The 17,936-nt window shown below is 42.5% G+C and overlaps 1 protein-coding gene across 2 annotated transcripts in view; it reads right to left on the bottom strand.

Annotated features, from left to right (window-relative positions):
- Positions 1–17,936, bottom strand: part of immp2l (inner mitochondrial membrane peptidase subunit 2) — a 207,672-nt gene that overhangs the window by 176,507 nt on the left and 13,229 nt on the right. For both annotated transcript variants that reach the window (XM_041796636.1, XM_041796635.1), the window contains exon 2: positions 6,279–6,416. In XM_041796636.1, the coding sequence (XP_041652570.1) occupies positions 6,279–6,413 (135 nt within the window). In that variant the 5' untranslated portion in view covers positions 6,414–6,416. The remainder of the gene's footprint in view (positions 1–6,278; positions 6,417–17,936) is intronic.

Genomic DNA, 17,936 nt, shown 5'->3' with positions numbered 1-17,936 from the left:
GAATAACGCTCTAAAATACTTCATGACATATAAAATGAATACTGCTCTTAGAACATGGAACTGTCTATTGTTTTCGTCTATTTGAGTTGCTTTCTTGCTAAAAACTCAATCCACTTCAAACTAAACCTTGTGCCTCCTCACATTTACCACCCTCAGGATACCATCGAGGCAAAAATGTACACGTACAAAAAAACTGCTATTAAATGAGCACACGTCAATATTTTTTCCACTTTTCTTTTCATAAATCTCTTAAACAACTTCAGATCTGCTCAAATCTACCAAATATTAAATAATTTTCAAGATTTTAACCCTTTAATGCCAGTTTGATTATTTGAAATATTTTATTTTTCTACTAAAAAACAGAAAAAGTGAATTATTTTCCATATTATAAATAGTAGAAAGAAAGGGCTTTGGTGCTGATGAGAGTCTTGGATGGGTCAAAGATTAGTTTTCATGTAATGTCAGAAATACCCTCTGGACATCTTAGAGGCAAAAATGCCCCCATTGACTTCCATTAAAACCAGGTTTTTTAATCTCACTGTCATTGCAGTATAAAATCATGCATTCTTTAACGTCAGCATTCCAATGTGAAGAAGTCTAGTGAAATTTGGCATTTTTACCGTATTCCACCAGATTCAACCATTTACTCATTGTAGGACCATGCACCAAATTCTTCTATTTTTGCCCGTTATATTATGGAGAGTTTGTGTAAGTTTAAAAGGGTTAAAATTCTGAGAATTATTGAATGTTTGGTAGTTTTGAGCAGGTCTGAAGTTGTTTAAGAGATTTGTGGAAAAAAAAAGTAGAAAAAATATTGATGTATGCTGATTTAATAGCAGTTTTTTTAGGCGTACATATTTGGCCTCAAAGGTGTCCAGAGGGTAGTAAATTCATTGAGAGACTGTGAATGACATTTAAGAGTAAAACATGTTCAAAAATGTAACTGGAAAGAAAATTTCCTGTAAAAATTCATGCCACAAACTGTAAAACTGACAAAATGATCACAGATTAAAAAAGAAAAGTTGAGAAAAACAGCCAAAAATGCCTGAGGAGGGCACAAGGGTTAACAGCGCTATTCCACCTTAGCTTACTTTAAATGTTTGGACTGGTAGTTGGTAGTTTCACTGTGTTAAGAATATTATCGTGTAACTTAGAAAGGAAGATAAGCTGATAAAATAGAATTTAATCCACTGACACGTTCAACAGCTTCTCTATTAGATGTGAGATTTTTAGATAAATGATCAAATTCATGAAAATTTACAGCCCACATTAAAATGTATGAACCTTTGCAAAGACAATCATGAGCCTGATCATGTATCCCCTCTTTTTTTCTGACATAAATCAAGAACTCCATCAGTACATTTTCATCACCATCAGGAGCTCAGAGAACCCTGTTTCCATGACAACCAACCAAGCCCTGCGAACAGAGCGCTCCCATCCTCTCTCTGTCTCAGACTGTCTGCTGAGATTGTGTCTGTGTTTTCGGAGTCTTGCTGCTGCTGATGAACCTGATGATTTAAACAAAGAGCCACTCTGACTTGAGGAAAACAAACATCCACCACTGCAGTAATGAACTGAGCCGTCAGAGTTTTCTGTAGGAGATATTTAGGCTGCAAAATGCAGAAAAATGAATCAACAGCAAGGATCTGCAATTATACGGATGAAGAAGAGGGAAAATTGAGCTTTTAGCTTTTGAGAACTGGTTTCATTATTCATGCATTCATATAATATAACTGCACTAACTGTGAATCTTCATGTGGAGTTTCAGTCACTAACCAGATATCCTCCTGGGAGCTCCAGGACTCTCTTTGTCTCGTAGATTCCTCTCAATCACTGGCATGAATAGCCTCTGAGTCTGACAGCAACTATGAATATCAGCCTAACATCTAGTTCAGTGATACCACATGTGGCTCTTTGTGATGATTTGTGGCTTTTTAATGCATTCATTTAAAAGATTACTCCTCCAGGAAACCTTATAAAGGGAATTTTGACCTCAGAAATTATCCATTGCAACTCACATTAATCAGTTTGTTTCCCACACCTCTACAGTTAGCTTTAATTGTCATTTATTTCTTGTCTGTACATTTCCATTGCCCTTATTTGCAATTTCTTGCCCTTTTATCCATTTTGTGCCACTTTTAATCTATTTCTGTAGTTCCTGTTTTTGCTCTTTTTGACTAGTGTTTGCCTTTTTTGTCCTGCTTTTTGCTATCTGAAAGTTTTTCCCACTTTTGCCATTCTTTGCTGCTTTTTGCCGGCTTCAATCAGGTTTCACTCTTTGTCATCCATGTTTTTGCCACTTTTGGACCATTTTTACCATGTGTAACTCATTTTTGGGTCACTTCTCTCCCATTTTTTTCACTTTGTGCCCTTTTATGCCACTTCTCTCCCCATTTTTGTCATTTTTCTCCCAGTTTTTTGCCATTTTATGGCTTTGCCCCCATTTATAAATTTTTGCCACTTTTCTTCTGCTTTCTGACCAATTTTACTACCTTAACTTTTTTTATTGCCAATTTTACCAATTTTTTCACTTTTCACCACTTAGATTGTGGCTCTTGCACAGGTATTTTTCAACCATTTGGCTCTTTGGTTGAGCAGGGTTGAGTAACACTGGTCTAGTTAGTGGTGGCCAGGGGCGTAGCTAGGGATTTTAGGCCCCCAGAAAGACACAACCAGCTTCGTGCATACCGCCACCTGCTGTGTCAGACCGAGTAAATACACACGTGGGTCCGTGCATGGATCGATGTTGCTAGTGTGAAAGCAAGCCAGCGGGGGGAAGGGGGAGGGGGAGGAATCGCGCCGTGGCGCAGTTCGAAACAACTGGGACTAATGTGAAAGCGCCCTAAGAGCTGTAATTCGCATCACTCTGAGAAAGGCTGGAAGGACATAAATAAAGCCATGAATTCTGTTTACTAGCAGAAAACTGCAGCTCCAGTCTGTTGACAGGGCGGTCTTTTATGGATGCCTGTACACACTGCATCAACACAACCAATCCAAAATGGATGAAACCACCCCGACCATGGCGTATGGCGTCTGAACGATCACATATCCAGCTGTTTTCAGTGTGGAGTGGGGTCCACATGAAGCATTAAGGATTACTGCTGCACATAAATCCTTGTTAGACTCTAACTGGTCCATTACCAGTATCATTTATGGTTGTCAGTGTTCATATTTGAATGATCGTCATCTCATACTCGTGAAAAGCAGCTTTACTTGGCTGTGGGTTTTCTAGACGTGATTTTAAGGTGAAATCATTGCATAATGTTGCTTTAACCTTGGGCAACATCTCCTCACAGCATCAGAGACTGCAGAGCTCAGACAGAAAAAGTAAACTCATGGTTGGTGCTTTTCTTCAAAGAGTAGAGACAGTAAATCAGCCTCTGAAGATCTTTAACCCCATGTTCCCCACCCAGGACTTATGGGAATCTTCTGTCGCCGGGCAGGATCGCGGCCTGGACTCTCTGCTCCTGTCAGGTCATTGTGTCTTTAACTTTTAATAACAGGGACACTCTGTTCAGTCAGACAGAAAATAAAGAGCCTGGATCTGACTTTTTCATCCTTCCTTGCTGCAGACGTGAATATTGTATTAAGTCGTTTGTTGATGCAGACAGGCTCACTCATGGGGGATCAAAGCTCCACATAAACAGATTAACCAGAATAAAAGTTTAACCACAGCCAAGCCAGGAGCACGAAAACGGAGACGCTGCCTCTCACATGTCAGACAGCCGAGTGAACAGCTCATTTAGCCGACGAGTGTCCTCCTTTAAAAACAGCCGTTTAATTAGAGATTTTATAAGATTTGATTAGAGCCTCCAACGCTCCAGAAGCTTTTCATCGCGGCCGGCTTCCTGACCCGACGTACATGAATACACAACACGAACCAAAGAGCAACATGCTCTTTTTAATATTCATGCTCATTAAAAATAGACAGCAGATTGTTTTATGCATAATGCAAAACACGTCGGAGATAATAAGCTGCATGACAGGAAACCAACTCGGTCAAAACCCAACAGGCACTTGTTTTCTCTTATTTTTTTCCTTTTACATCTCGCTTTTGAAATGTGAACAGCTCAGGTTGTTTACTGCCTGGATGGGAATAAAGGGGGTCGTGCGTGGAGTGCATGTGGAGTTGAATCTTTTCCAAAAAGACAGACAGACACCTGTAATGAGGAAACGCTGAGGCTGTGCTGAGCTAGGAACGGTGAGGGAGGTCGCTTTAAAACTTCTAGAGTTTTAAAGTCAGAGTCCTTTTTTAAACCTTCCAGGGTTTAAATGGCAGACGTGTACAAATGTTGGGGAAATGCACATTTTATGTCCCTCCCCCACAAATCCACCCCCTCTGACCAACTCACACACACTCTACACCACTGATCATCAACTGGCGGCCTGGGGGCCACATCAGGCCCCCCAAAGATTCCTATCTGGCCCCCCAAAGATTGTTAAATTCAGAAAAGGAAAAAAGGAAAAGAAGATGTTGTGGTTTTAAAAGTATCCTTTGGCTTTAGATGTCTGCAGCTGTTAAATCCATCCAACAAACAATTAATATTGAAATAGTTTTAGAATGACTGAACATTTGATCTGTTTTACTGAAATTTACTGTCATAATCAGCAGATATTTAAAAAAAAACATGCAGGAAAAGTGGTTAAGAGGGGTTCAAATCCTGCAAAAAAAAAAATGGTAAATGAGGGAAAAAGTTGCAAAAAGTATTAAAAATGGGTTAAAAATGGAAAGAATAATGACCAGGGGTTCAAAAGTGGAAAATAGAAGAAAAGTGGCAAAAATGGAGAAAAAAGGGGCTCAAAGATGATAAAATGTGCAGAAAAAAGTGGCTAAAGAATTGAAAAAAATGAGGTAAAGAGGCAAAAAGTATCAAAAATGGGTTGAAAGTTGCAAAACTAGCAGAAATAGCCTGGCAAAGTTGAAAAAGGGGTTAAAGAGTGGCAAAATGGTTGAAAAGTGCTAAACATTAATTTAATAGTTGCACCAATTATTGAAAAAATATAATGGAAAGGGGTTAAAAAGTGGCAAAAAGTAGATAAAAGAGTGGGTAAAACATGCAGGAAAAGCGGTTTAAGAGGGGTTAAAAATCTTGCAAAAATTGGTAAAAGAGGAAAAAAGGTGCAAAAAGTATCAAAAAAGGTTAAAAAGTGTCAAAAATGGGGTACAGATAGGGACAGATCTCCCTGGTAATGACTAAAATATTCCTCCATTTTGAAAGAAAATACTGATAATACTACAATAATATTTCAATCAGACCAAAATATTGATTTGTTTTTTTGTGGATTTGAAAGTCCGGCCCCCATGGTCTCTGTTGAGAATAAACCTGGCCCTTGTGCAGATGTTCTTGATGACCCCTGCTCTACACCCAGCGGCACACACACGGAGCAGGTGGACTTTCTACTCTCACTTATCTACGCCGCATTCCACATTATTATGCAAATTACATTCTTCTCTTATTTTCCTAAATAATAATGCAAATGACAGTCAGAATATTTTTCAAGTCATCAGCCGTTAGAGCATAATTCAGATGTTTTTGAACAAACTTCATAATGATAACCATGATTTTTAAATAAAAACCACAAAATGCACTGTTCCGCATTATTATGCACAACAGTTTGAAAACATTTTATAGGTTGTAAAGAAATGAAAATGGCATTAGAGTGGTTAAAGCGACACCATATACGTGGGAAGCCTGGGTTGGAATCCAGCCTGAGGCCCTTTGCCTCATGTCTCTCCCCCACTCTCGTCCCTGTTTCCGAGTCTATCCACTGTCCTCCTCTATCCACTGAAGGCACGAAAAGGCCCAAAAACAAATTTAAAAAAAAAAGGGTTTTCTCTCAATTTTACAATACCGTGATATAATACCATTGCTGCTTAAGTTGTGACAGTTTTTATCTGGAGAAACAACATAAAAATGACTCTGATTTAACCTCCTAATCGGGGGATTCTCTGGTCCGCTGCTACCTGGATTAGTAATCTGCTACTGTCTGCGTTCGGTATTTTTCATGGCCGGTTCAAATCACTGATTTTTTGCTTAACAGAAAAAGATGTCACGAGAATTCAGCATGCAAAAACAGCATTTTATCGCCGTCGTTCTGCTGAGTCTGAGAGAAGTCCTCCACACTCTCAGGTAGCCGATGCCTCTGCTCTCTTTTTAATAAAGTTATAATCTAAACTCTGCAGCCCGCTCTCCTGTGAACCTCAGAGACGTCTCTGAACACAAACGCCACCACCATCTCTCTCTCTGCTGATTGTTGACTTAGCTGCAACTTCTCACCTGCATCGACGCCCCCTCCACTCGAGCCACGTAGGCGAATCGATCAAGGACGGTGACTGTGACGGGCACAGCGACAAAGAAACCGCTAACGAACGCCCGCAGGTAGTGCCGCCCCTTTGACGCCTGCTGAGCCATCACCTGGAGAGGAAACAACAAAGGGCACAAACAGGAGGAGAGCATCAGGAACCATGACGATGCAGAGGAAACCAAACTCGGCTCCGGTTAGATTAGACTAGGACAGATTAGACTTTATTGATCTCTGAGGGCAGAGACGGTCGATGCGGCAGCAGGAGAGAAATGGGGAACTCCACAAAGAAGAGATGAGAGCAAGCAGGGAAAAAGAGGACAATTATAGCCTCAGCACGTGTTAAACAGAGGAGCCAGCACTGAAGCAGACTTAGATGGGATTATATAGAGGCTGTTACTTTCATAAACACTTTACTGAATGAAAACATGATTCTTATGAGGATCAAGAGAGGAAAACACCCACTGTTGAGGTTTTAAAGGCAGGTTGCCATTATTGGAGTGGAGCTTGAAAACACTGATCAGTACATGTAAACCTACGACAAGTCACGTCTCTGTCTACATTTACTGTCACACAGAATCACAACAAGGATTACTGAATCAAAACGTTCCACCTTTATGGCTCAAAGCAACGTCTTGATTTGGTAATCCAGTTTTCTGAGGACAAATCCAGCTTTATTTCAGTTATTCCAAGACAACAGCTACAGTCCACCAAGCAGTCTGGCTCGGTTTGATTTAGTACAACACAGCCCCCCCACAGAGTAGGCCCCTGATAAACCCAGAGAATGGACCCTGATAAACCCAGACAATAGGCCCCTGATAAACCCAGAGAATGGCCCCTGATAAACCCAGAGAATGGCCCCTGATTAACCCAGACAATAGGCCCCTGATAAACCCAGAGAATGGCCCCTGATAAACCCAGAGAATGGACCCTGATAAACCCAGAGAATGACCCTGAAAAACCCAGAGAATGGACCCTGATAAACCCAGACAATAGGCCCCTGATAAACCCAGAGAATGGACCCTGATAAACCCAGAGAATGACCCTGAAAAACCCAGAGAATGGCCCCTGATAAACCCAGAGAATGGACCCTGATAAACCCAGAGAATGGACCCTGATAAACCCAGACAATAGGCCCCTGATAAACCCAGAGAATGGACCCTGATAAACCCAGACAATAGGCCCCTGATAAACCCAGAGAATGGACCCTGATAAACCCAGAGAATGACCCTGAAAAACCCAGAGAATGGACCCTGATAAACCCAGAGAATGACCCTGATAAACCCAGAGAATGGACCCTGATAAACCCAGACAATAGGCCCCTGATAAACCCAGAGAATGGACCCTGATAAACCCAGAGAATGGCCCCTGATAAACCCAGAGAATGGACCCTGATAAACCCAGAGAATGACCCTGAAAAACCCAGAGAATGGACCCTGATAAACCCAGACAATAGGCCCCTGATAAACCCAGAGAATGGACCCTGATAAACCCAGAGAATGGCCCCTGATAAACCCAGAGAATGGACCCTGATAAACCCAGAGAATGACCCTGAAAAACCCAGAGAATGGACCCTGATAAACCCAGAGAATGGCCCCTGATTAACCCAGACAATAGGCCCCTGATAAACCCAGAGAATGGCCCCTGATAAACCCAGAGAATGGACCCTGATAAACCCAGAGAATGACCCTGAAAAACCCAGAGAATGGACCCTGATAAACCCAGAGAATGGCCCCTGATAAACCCAGAGAATGGACCCTGATAAACCCAGAGAATGACCCTGATAAACCCAGAGAATGGACCCTGATAAACCCAGAGAATGGCCCCTGATAAACCCAGAGAATGGACCCTGATAAACCCAGAGAATGACCCTGATAAACCCAGAGAATGGACCCTGATAAACCCAGAGAATGGACCCTGATAAACCCAGAGAATGGCCCCTGATAAACCCAGAGAATGGACCCTGATAAACCCAGAGAATGACCCTGATAAACCCAGAGAATGGACCCTGATAAACCCAGAGAATGACCCTGAAAAACCCAGAGAATGGACCCTGATAAACCCAGAGAATGGCCCCTGATAAACCCAGAGAATGGACCCTGATAAACCCAGAGAATGACCCTGAAAAACCCAGAGAATGGACCCTGATAAACCCAGAGAATGGCCCCTGATAAACCCAGAGAATGGACCCTGATAAACCCAGAGAATGACCCTGATAAACCCAGAGAATGGACCCTGATAAACCCAGAGAATGGACCCTGATAAACCCATATAATGGACCCTGATAAACCCAGAGAATGGACCCTGATAAACCCAGAGAATGGACCCTGATAAACCCAGAGAATGGACCCTGATAAACCCAGAGAATGGACCCTGATAAACCCAGAGAATGACCCTGAAAAACCCAGAGAATGGCCCCTGATAAACCCAGAGAATGACCCTGATAAACCCAGAGAATGACCCTGATAAACCCAGAGAATGGACCCTGATAAACCCAGAGAATGGCCCCTGATAAACCCAGAGAATGACCCTGATAAACCCAGAGAATGACCCTGAAAAACCCAGAGAATGACCCTGAAAAACCCAGAGAATGACCCTGAAAAACCCAGAGAATGGACCCTGATAAACCCAGAGAATGACCCTGATAAACCCAGAGAATGGCCCCTGATAAACCCAGAGAATGGACCCTGATAAACCCAGAGAATGACCCTGATAAACCCAGAGAATGGACCCTGATAAACCCAGAGAATGGACCCTGATAAACCCAGACAATAGGCCCCTGATAAACCCAGAGAATGGACCCTGATAAACCCAGAGAATGGACCCTGATAAACCCAGAGAATGGCCCCTGATAAACCCAGAGAATGGACCCTGATAAACCCAGAGAATGGCCCCTGATAAACCCAGAGAATGGACCCTGATAAACCCAGAGAATGGCCCCTGATAAACCCAGAGAATGGACCCTGATAAACCCAGAGAATGACCCTGAAAAACCCAGAGAATGGACCCTGATAAACCCAGAGAATGGCCCCTGATAAACCCAGAGAATGGACCCTGATAAACCCAGAGAATGACCCTGATAAACCCAGAGAATGGACCCTGATAAACCCAGAGAATGGACCCTGATAAACCCAGACAATAGGCCCCTGATAAACCCAGAGAATGGCCCCTGATAAACCCAGAGAATGGACCCTGATAAACCCAGAGAATGACCCTGAAAAACCCAGAGAATGGCCCCTGATAAACCCAGAGAATGGCCCCTGATAAACCCAGAGAATGGACCCTGATAAACCCAGAGAATGGCCCCTGATAAACCCAGAGAATGGCCCCTGATAAACCCAGAGAATGGACCCTGATAAACCCAGAGAATGGCCCCTGATAAACCCAGAGAATGGACCCTGATAAACCCAGAGAATGACCCTGAAAAACCCAGAGAATGGACCCTGATAAACCCAGAGAATGACCCTGAAAAACCCAGAGAATGACCCTGAAAAACCCAGAGAATGGACCCTGATAAACCCAGAGAATGGCCCCTGATAAACCCAGAGAATGACCCTGAAAAACCCAGAGAATGACCCTGAAAAACCCAGAGAATGACCCTGAAAAACCCAGAGAATGGACCCTGATAAACCCAGAGAATGGCCCCTGATAAACCCAGAGAATGGACCCTGATAAACCCAGAGAATGACCCTGATAAACCCAGAGAATGGACCCTGATAAACCCAGAGAATGGACCCTGATAAACCCAGACAATAGGCCCCTGATAAACCCAGAGAATGGACCCTGATAAACCCAGAGAATGGACCCTGATAAACCCAGAGAATGGCCCCCGATAAACCCAGAGAATGGACCCTGATAAACCCAGAGAATGGCCCCTGATAAACCCAGAGAATGGCCCCTGATAAACCCAGCTAAACTCCCATCACATATCATGTCTGTGCAAAGTGATACTTAAATTTGGATCATAAATCGAGTTAGTAAAATGTAAATTAAGTAATCACTGAGCTTGTTGGTCGTTAAAGTCACGTATATTTTTTTTACTTGTATTTCCTTATGTGATGAACTTGCCTCTACTAATATGGCAGGAAACAATGAAGTTGTTAAGTTCAAGTGACCTCTGGTATTAGAGTCCAACTTCCCGTGTGAAGCGAAGGTCCTCCGATGCATCCAGGTCCCTCTCCTTTTTTGCCAGTTTTCACCCATTAATGCCACTGTATTTCCGCTTTTTCCCTGTTTCTGCCACTTCTTGCCCATTTCTGTGTTGCCATTTTCCCACTAATTTTTATCTCGATTTTCCCGTCATCATCCATTATTGCTGACTAACGACAGTGCCGCCCGTGTGATTGATGAGATTTTGGATTAAAACCAGAAGAAGAACACATCTGATACCAGGGTCAGACCATCCATCCCTGGTTAGGATAAACTCTGTTGAACCTCAGAGTCAAAGAGACAGAAGTTTTGAGCGGTCGTCTGCGTGTTATTGATGAGATTTTAAATTAAAACCAGAAAAACGTGGTACATCCTGACGTGGACACAGAGCTAACAAGTTGAGGAGGATTCTTCACTCCTCCACTTTGATGTGAGACCTGCTGAGTCAGCATCATGGTTTAAATGAGCCGACAGGAGAGGAGTGCGAGCGCTGCAGGAAACCTTGAAGCCGCTCTGATGATACACTTGTTCTCTGAGAGGGGGAATTACGCGGCGGCTGTATGAAGTGTAATGGCAATATGTTCACGTCAGGATGGATTGTTATGCTCCAATAGATTTCCTGCTCCGCCGCTCCAGTTTTCTCCCTGCAGCACACGGTGGGAGCTGATGTCTTACAACGCCCGGCGGAGGCAGATCACCGAGTTTAATAAGACGTAACGCACACTGAGGCCGGGAACTCTCTGCACTCTGTCTGTGAAATCTAAAACAACACCACAGCGACTGTTAGACATTTTATCTGCTTTATACAGCCACAGATGCTATTCTCACAGCTGCAGCTTCAACAGGACTCTTTTATAGGAAATAACACGATGTATTACCATCAGTATCAACGTGCTTTATAGTATGAGGACACAGAGGGAACTTTTATACCTATTTATCATTATTTCTCTGTGATGATGATGACTGAGGGCTGCAAAAGAACCAGACTTTGAGATGATTCTTGTCCAAAATCAAAATAACAAATGGTACTAATAACTGATAACTACAATAGAAGTCCTATAAAACAGAACTTCACAAGTGTGGTGCTTTCAATTGGCAAAAATTTTGGGAGAGCTCCCACACATGTTTAAATCACACAATTGTGCAGCAGCAATGTATTTCTGCAATCTAAACCTGCTGCACAAGACCGAGGCCCACCCATGATAAAAGATGCACGTCACTGCATGAGGCACAGCAATCGTTAACTTTGATTATCTTGTTTTTTCATCATAGGAAGATAAAACCAGATCAAAACTGAATCAACCAGCACAACAGACTTCACTCTTATTTAGTCTTTTACTACAGTCACTACTAGCCCGACACGCCAGATGTTGTTTCACACATCCATCTGGTAAACCACTCATACACAGTGTTCTAGAAAGGGCAGAGCCTTTGAAAGAAAACTAGGGGGGTGATTGGATGAATGTTCTGACAGTCACATCTTTACAGGCCAATCAAAGCAACAAAACACGACGTCGTAGCCACTACCGAGGTGCATGTGTGCCACTACTGAGGAATAAACGCCATATAGAACAGCATAATGTGAACCATGGCGACTGTGGACATATCAGTTTGAAAGAAAACAGCTCACTGCTGTTCTTTGGTCTTCTTTGAACGAAGAAAGGTCGTCAAGTTCTGATAAAACTGGCGCTTTAGCAGCATCCACGCTAATCTCTTCCGCCATAACAGAACCAGCCTCATGTTCCTGCTCGCTAATGTCATGACTCTGCCGCGCCCAAAAGTACTGTCCTCGTCGCTGATTGGTCCTGTCACTTTCTAACTGGGCCCAAACAGTTCAGACGGGAGCTTTGCAAGATGGAGTCACCAGTGAGAAACACAGAAACAAGCGTATCCATCCGCTTTCCAAGGTTAGGTCACTACAGCGCCTATTTAAGATGTTCACCCCACTGGTGTTTACCCTTTATACTGGTTTTATAGATAATTAATGGTCTATATAATACGGCTGTTTTGACCAAAGAGTCTAAAAAAAATAACCTCTTCAATGTCAAAGTGAAAAAAAGATTCATACAGAGTAATGCCAAATAAATACAAATCTGTAGTGGAAATAAGTGGCTGCACAAATATTCACCCCCATTAAAGTGACAGACCTATTTCAACAGAGGTCCAGCCAATTGGTGCTAGTAGTGGCTACCATTACACCATGAAGACAAAAGAACACCCTAAACAACTCAGAGACAAGTTTATTAACAGTCTAAGTCAAAGGCTGGATATAAAAACATGTCCAAGTCTCTGAACATCCCCCAGAGTTCAGTTAAATCCATCATGAAGAAATGAAGGAATATGTAACGTGTGTAAATCTGCCTAGATCAGACCGTCCTCACAAACTGAGTGGGCGTGCAAGAAGGAGACTAGCAGGGCTGGCAATCTTTATTTACAGTCTCAATGGAATTTCATTTCTTATTGTTTGCAGACCTGGAACGGAATAAACAGTATAGAAAATTGATGGATGAATATTTAAGCACATATATTATTATTTTAATAATAATATTAAATAATAATTTTCCATGTTTTTTCATCACATTTCACCAGTTTTTTTCCACTTTTTGCCCACTTTTGCCACACCCAGTTGTCTGGGCCCCAGAAACATCTCCCCTTTATTCCCCCCTTATGGGCCACCTTGACTGTTATATTATTTCAAAACTCTATTTTGTATCGATGTAAATATGGTGTGCCCTGGGCAAGAAAGTTTGAAAACCACTGCTTTACAGAATGAAGAAACAATGAGTGGTCCACACACAGCCAGCTGCATCAGAGCTCTTTCATGGGTATTTGAGCACTTTTAGTCAACAATACAAGTTCAAATTCAAGCCCAGGACCCGGTCATTGAAAGGAAATATCGATCTGAATGATCCAGATTAGGAAATCTACATTTTTGCACACTGACGAACTGAGTGAGCGTGCAAGAAGGAGACTAGTGAGAGAGGCCACCAAGACACCTATGACTACTCTGAAGGAGTTCCAAGCTTCAGCAGTTGAGATGGAGAGACTCTGCAGACAACAACTGTTGGCCGGGTTCTTCAGCAGTCAGAGCTTTATGGGAGAGTGGCAAAGAGAAAGACACTGTTGAAGAAAACTCAGATTCAATCTGGACTAGAGTTCACCAGAAGGACTGTGGGAGACTCCATGGTCAAGAGGGAGAAAGTTCTCTGGTCTGACGAGACCAGAATGGAGCTTCAGACGCCAAACACTGACATCACCACGAACACACCATCCCCACTGTGGAGCACGCTGGTGGCAGCATCATGCTGTGGGGATGCTTCTCAGCAGCCAGCCCTGGAAGGCTTGTAAAGGTAGAGGGTAAAAGGAATTTAGGCGGCAAGAGAAGTACAGCCTAGGAGAAGATTTATTATCCAGTATGAACCGATGCATGCAGAGAAAGCGACTCAGAAATGGTTTAGAGCAGTGATACTCAACGCGTGGCTCTGTTGTGATGATTTGTGGCTCTTTTATGTCTTCATTTGAAATATTATTCCCCACAAAAATCCTTAGAAAAAGGAAACTTTGACCTCAGAAGTAAATCACATTAATGAGTATGTTCCCTAGGCTTATACAGAAGGCTTTAACCGTCAAACTTATTTGTCACATTAATCCCATTTTGACACTCCTTTTTGACACTTTTTTCCCAATTTTGCTACTTTAATCCCATTTTTTGCCACATTGTTGCCACTTTTCCACCATTTTTTGCCCATTTCAGCTTCCTTTTGCCATTAAATACCACTTTTGTTACTATTTTTTGCCAATTTTAGTCAGTTTCTCTCATTTTTCTTGCCACCTTTTGGACCATTTGTGCTACTTTTCATAATTTTTTTAACCACTTTTCGCCCATTTATGCGGCCTTTTGCCATTAACTACCCCTTTTGCACTAGTTTTGGCCAATTTTTGCCACTTCTTTATGCCCTTTTTTCCATTTTCTGCCACTTTTGTCTAATTTTTACCCCTTTCACTATTTTTTCATCACTTTTCACCCATTTAAGCTACCTTTTGCCAATAAATACCACCTATTTCCTCTTCTTTTGTCCATTTTTGGAACTTCTTCAATCCCATTTTTGCCCTTTTTCACCACTTCATGCCCATTACAGCTGCCTTTTGCCATTAAATACCACTTTTCCTATTTTCTTTCCCTATTTTGCTGCTCTTGACTGCCTTTTCCTATTTTAGTCACTTTTCTCTTATTGTTTTTCACATTTTTGCCACTTTTGGACCTTTTTTTGCCACCTTTAACTTATTTTTATTGCTACTTCAACCCATTTTTTGCCACTTTTCACCACTTAGCTTGTAGCTCTTGTAAAGGTATTTTTCAACAATGTGGCTCTTTGGTTGAGCAGGGTTGAGTAACACCGGTTTAGAGACAACAAGGGGAATGTTCTGGAAAATCCCAGACCCCTAATAGAGAATTCGTGACTGGACTTTTACTCCTGATCAACCTGACAGAGCCTGAGCAGTGCAGTGAAGAAGATTGGAGAGAAATTTCACAGTCCAGAGGTGCAGACTGGACTCTAAGCACGAACCTTCTGGCGTCACCGTGCAACCAGAATCTGACACGTGATGCCAGTGAAGTATATACTATTAAACCATAAATGTGTTTGTGATTTTTGCTCATTAAAGGTTCCTGACAGAAGAGAACCTCCAGAGGAATCTGACAGCCTTTCATAAAACCGCTCTTGTCTTCAGAGATGAAGCTCCTCCAGCAGCAGACGGGTTTCGCTGTAGAGCGACTCCAGCGAGCTTTTGATGATGTTCCATGTGAAGTCCTGTGATGTGGAGGTAATAGCTGTAGCAGATCTCCAGAGTGAGCACGCTGGACGTCCACACCAGGCTGATAGCCGTGTGCTTGAGGCAGCGGCGCGTGGCTGCTGCTGCTGCTGACGGCCGGCTGGTCATTTCACGCCTGTCTGGGCTTCCTGGAGCGAGCGGAGAAAAGCAGAGTGGATGAAAAAACTGAGAACGGGCTGGGCGTGATGTGTTTCAGTGTCCGATCAGCAAACCTGCCGTGAAAACTGACAGGAGGACTCCTTTTGGTGACGCGCTGACATGCTGTGATTAAACTCCAACATTAGCAAGACATGAAGACAGAATCTAAAAGTTTGTTCAAATGATACAGTGAAGAAAGTGTCCTGAAGCTTGAACTCAAAAATACAGAGGAGGCTAAAGCAAGTTTAGTTGTTGACAAGAGAATTACAGCAGACTGTTCCTTGTCTGCCAGGATGGTCCTCAGAGATTTGCTCGCTTGTTATCAAATTGGGGATGTTCAGCTTTGTTTATTTTTCTCCACAAACTTTGAAGGACTTGAAGGACTCTTATCTGCATTTCTTCAAAAACTCAGATTGAAAACGACCTTGGAAACTGCTGCTGAAATCTCCTTATGATGGAAACGGGAGCCTCTAAAGTTCAGTAGCAAGCATGAAAACCCTCCTGTGTTAGAAGAGTAGAAAACAAACACCCGAGGGATGTTAAAGAAAAGACGACGTGGAGCGGGTGTTTGAGAAGTCAGAGGCAGGTTAGGACTTTTGAATTTACTGGAGATAAAACAGGATGGAAGTTTGTAGTTTGAAGGCTGTGACTGATTCACCGACTGATCCTCATTGGACAACATTTATTTTAAATATGGGATTGAAATAAAGTGTAAAAATCCTAGGAGGCTCTGATCAGATCATATGGTTAATCTGCCGTCTGGTTCAAACAAACACAAACAAATGAAGGCTAACTGAATCACAAGCCAATCAGAATTAGATCAGACAGGAAAGCAGCACCCTCAGCTGTCAGCTTGAAAACTTCTCGTCTGCTGTGCAACACTAACTGGAAGTCAGAGTCCAACAGTTATACAGCGGTGGAGGGTGGTGGCAGCATCATGCTGTGGGGGTGTTTTTCAGCAGGGAGACTGGTCAAGGGTGAGGGAAACTGAATGTAGTGTATCGGCCATCTGCTAAAGCTGCTTTATTGTAGAATCTACTCTTTTACTCTTTGATCCCGCCCTTCTGCTTTCTGATGCGGCGGTTATTCATGGCTGCAAATAAAGACCTGTTCCTTAAGTAGATTTCTTTTTTGTTTGGTTGCTTCTCTCTCTTCTTGTTTTTTTCTTCCTCAACTTTCTTTAAAATTAGTTTTTAATGTTTATTATGTATACATTAGCTACCTAGAAAAGCACTCGGAGAGCACAGACCTCCGCCATTAGCCCTATCTCCCAATAGTAAAGAATCCTTTAAAAAATTCCTGGATCCAGATGGTGATCCGGATCAGTCCCAAAATCTAATCAGTTCTTCCTTTTGCCATTTCTGAAATTTCCTGAAAATTTCCTGTAAATCCGTCCACGACTTTTTGAGTTATGTTGCTAAATAACTAACAAACGAACAAACCCACCCGATCACATAACCTCCTTGGCGGAGGTAATGAGACACGTTTGGTTTTTTTGAGCCGGGCAGTAAACCCAGTTCATTTCTAGTGTAAAAATCGGCTTTTTAATGTGTGTTCACTTCCATGTTCCTGCAGCCAGCCTCAAGTGGAAACTCGTGGTGTTGCTTTTATTGTAAAATGTGCTCAAGTGGTTAGCAGCTTACACACCTCAGCAGGAAACGTAAAATGTGGAGCGCAGTTAGGAGGTGTTTACACGACAACGTTTTCAAGTGAAAACACAAAAGTTTTGTAGCATTTTGGTTGTCCGTTTACACGGCAACGGCGTTTTGGTGGAACTTTTGGGAAACAGGCTCCAGAGTGGAACATTTTCAAAACACCCCCGTCTCCGTGTAAACAGGGAAATCGGCACTTTCTGAAAATGGACATGCGCACTGCAGCTACAGTAAATATCCATGCATGGGTAGGCTTATAACGCATGCATGGATGGGAAGCCCAAAGCAAAGATGGCCGACACCAGTGTACTGTTCGTGCTCTTCACTCTTTTAATTCAACTGTACTTCTCCAACAAAGTGTTGATTTACTTCACCATCACCTGGATCAGAGGAGACGTATTTCGTGCCTGCACCACACCGCCATCTACTAGCCTGGCATGTGTACTACATCTTTTTGGTGTTTCCCGCAGTCTCGTGTGAAAGGAGATCGTTTTGAAAACATTGCCGTCTGAATGTGGACCTTTTTGGAAACGTAAATGGAAAACAAAGAAAAACGTTGTCGTATAAACGAGGCCTTAGAAAGAAGTGAGGTGTTTTTTCTGTGCTCCTCTGCTCGGACATAAATTAGATGTGCAAGCAGAGGCTTGCTTTAAAGGGAAGGAGGATCATAACATTTGAATTTGGAATTTAAAAGCATTGTCTCTTTAAGTTTGTAATGCCGCGATACACTACCGTTACCTGAAAACTTGGTATTTGCCTTGAAAACTCTAGTTTGTGAAATAAAAATGAAGAGATTAATACTCTGAATGTCATGTGAAGGAATGTGAAAGCGGCTCTCTGACATTTGAGAAAGCCTAGACT

This window comes from Cheilinus undulatus, linkage group 9 (genome assembly GCF_018320785.1).
Source record: "Cheilinus undulatus linkage group 9, ASM1832078v1, whole genome shotgun sequence".
In the NCBI taxonomy this organism is placed as follows: domain Eukaryota; kingdom Metazoa; phylum Chordata; class Actinopteri; order Labriformes; family Labridae; genus Cheilinus; species Cheilinus undulatus.
The sequence above is the reverse complement of the archived record's forward strand: the minus strand, read 5'-3'. Positions and strand labels throughout refer to the sequence as shown.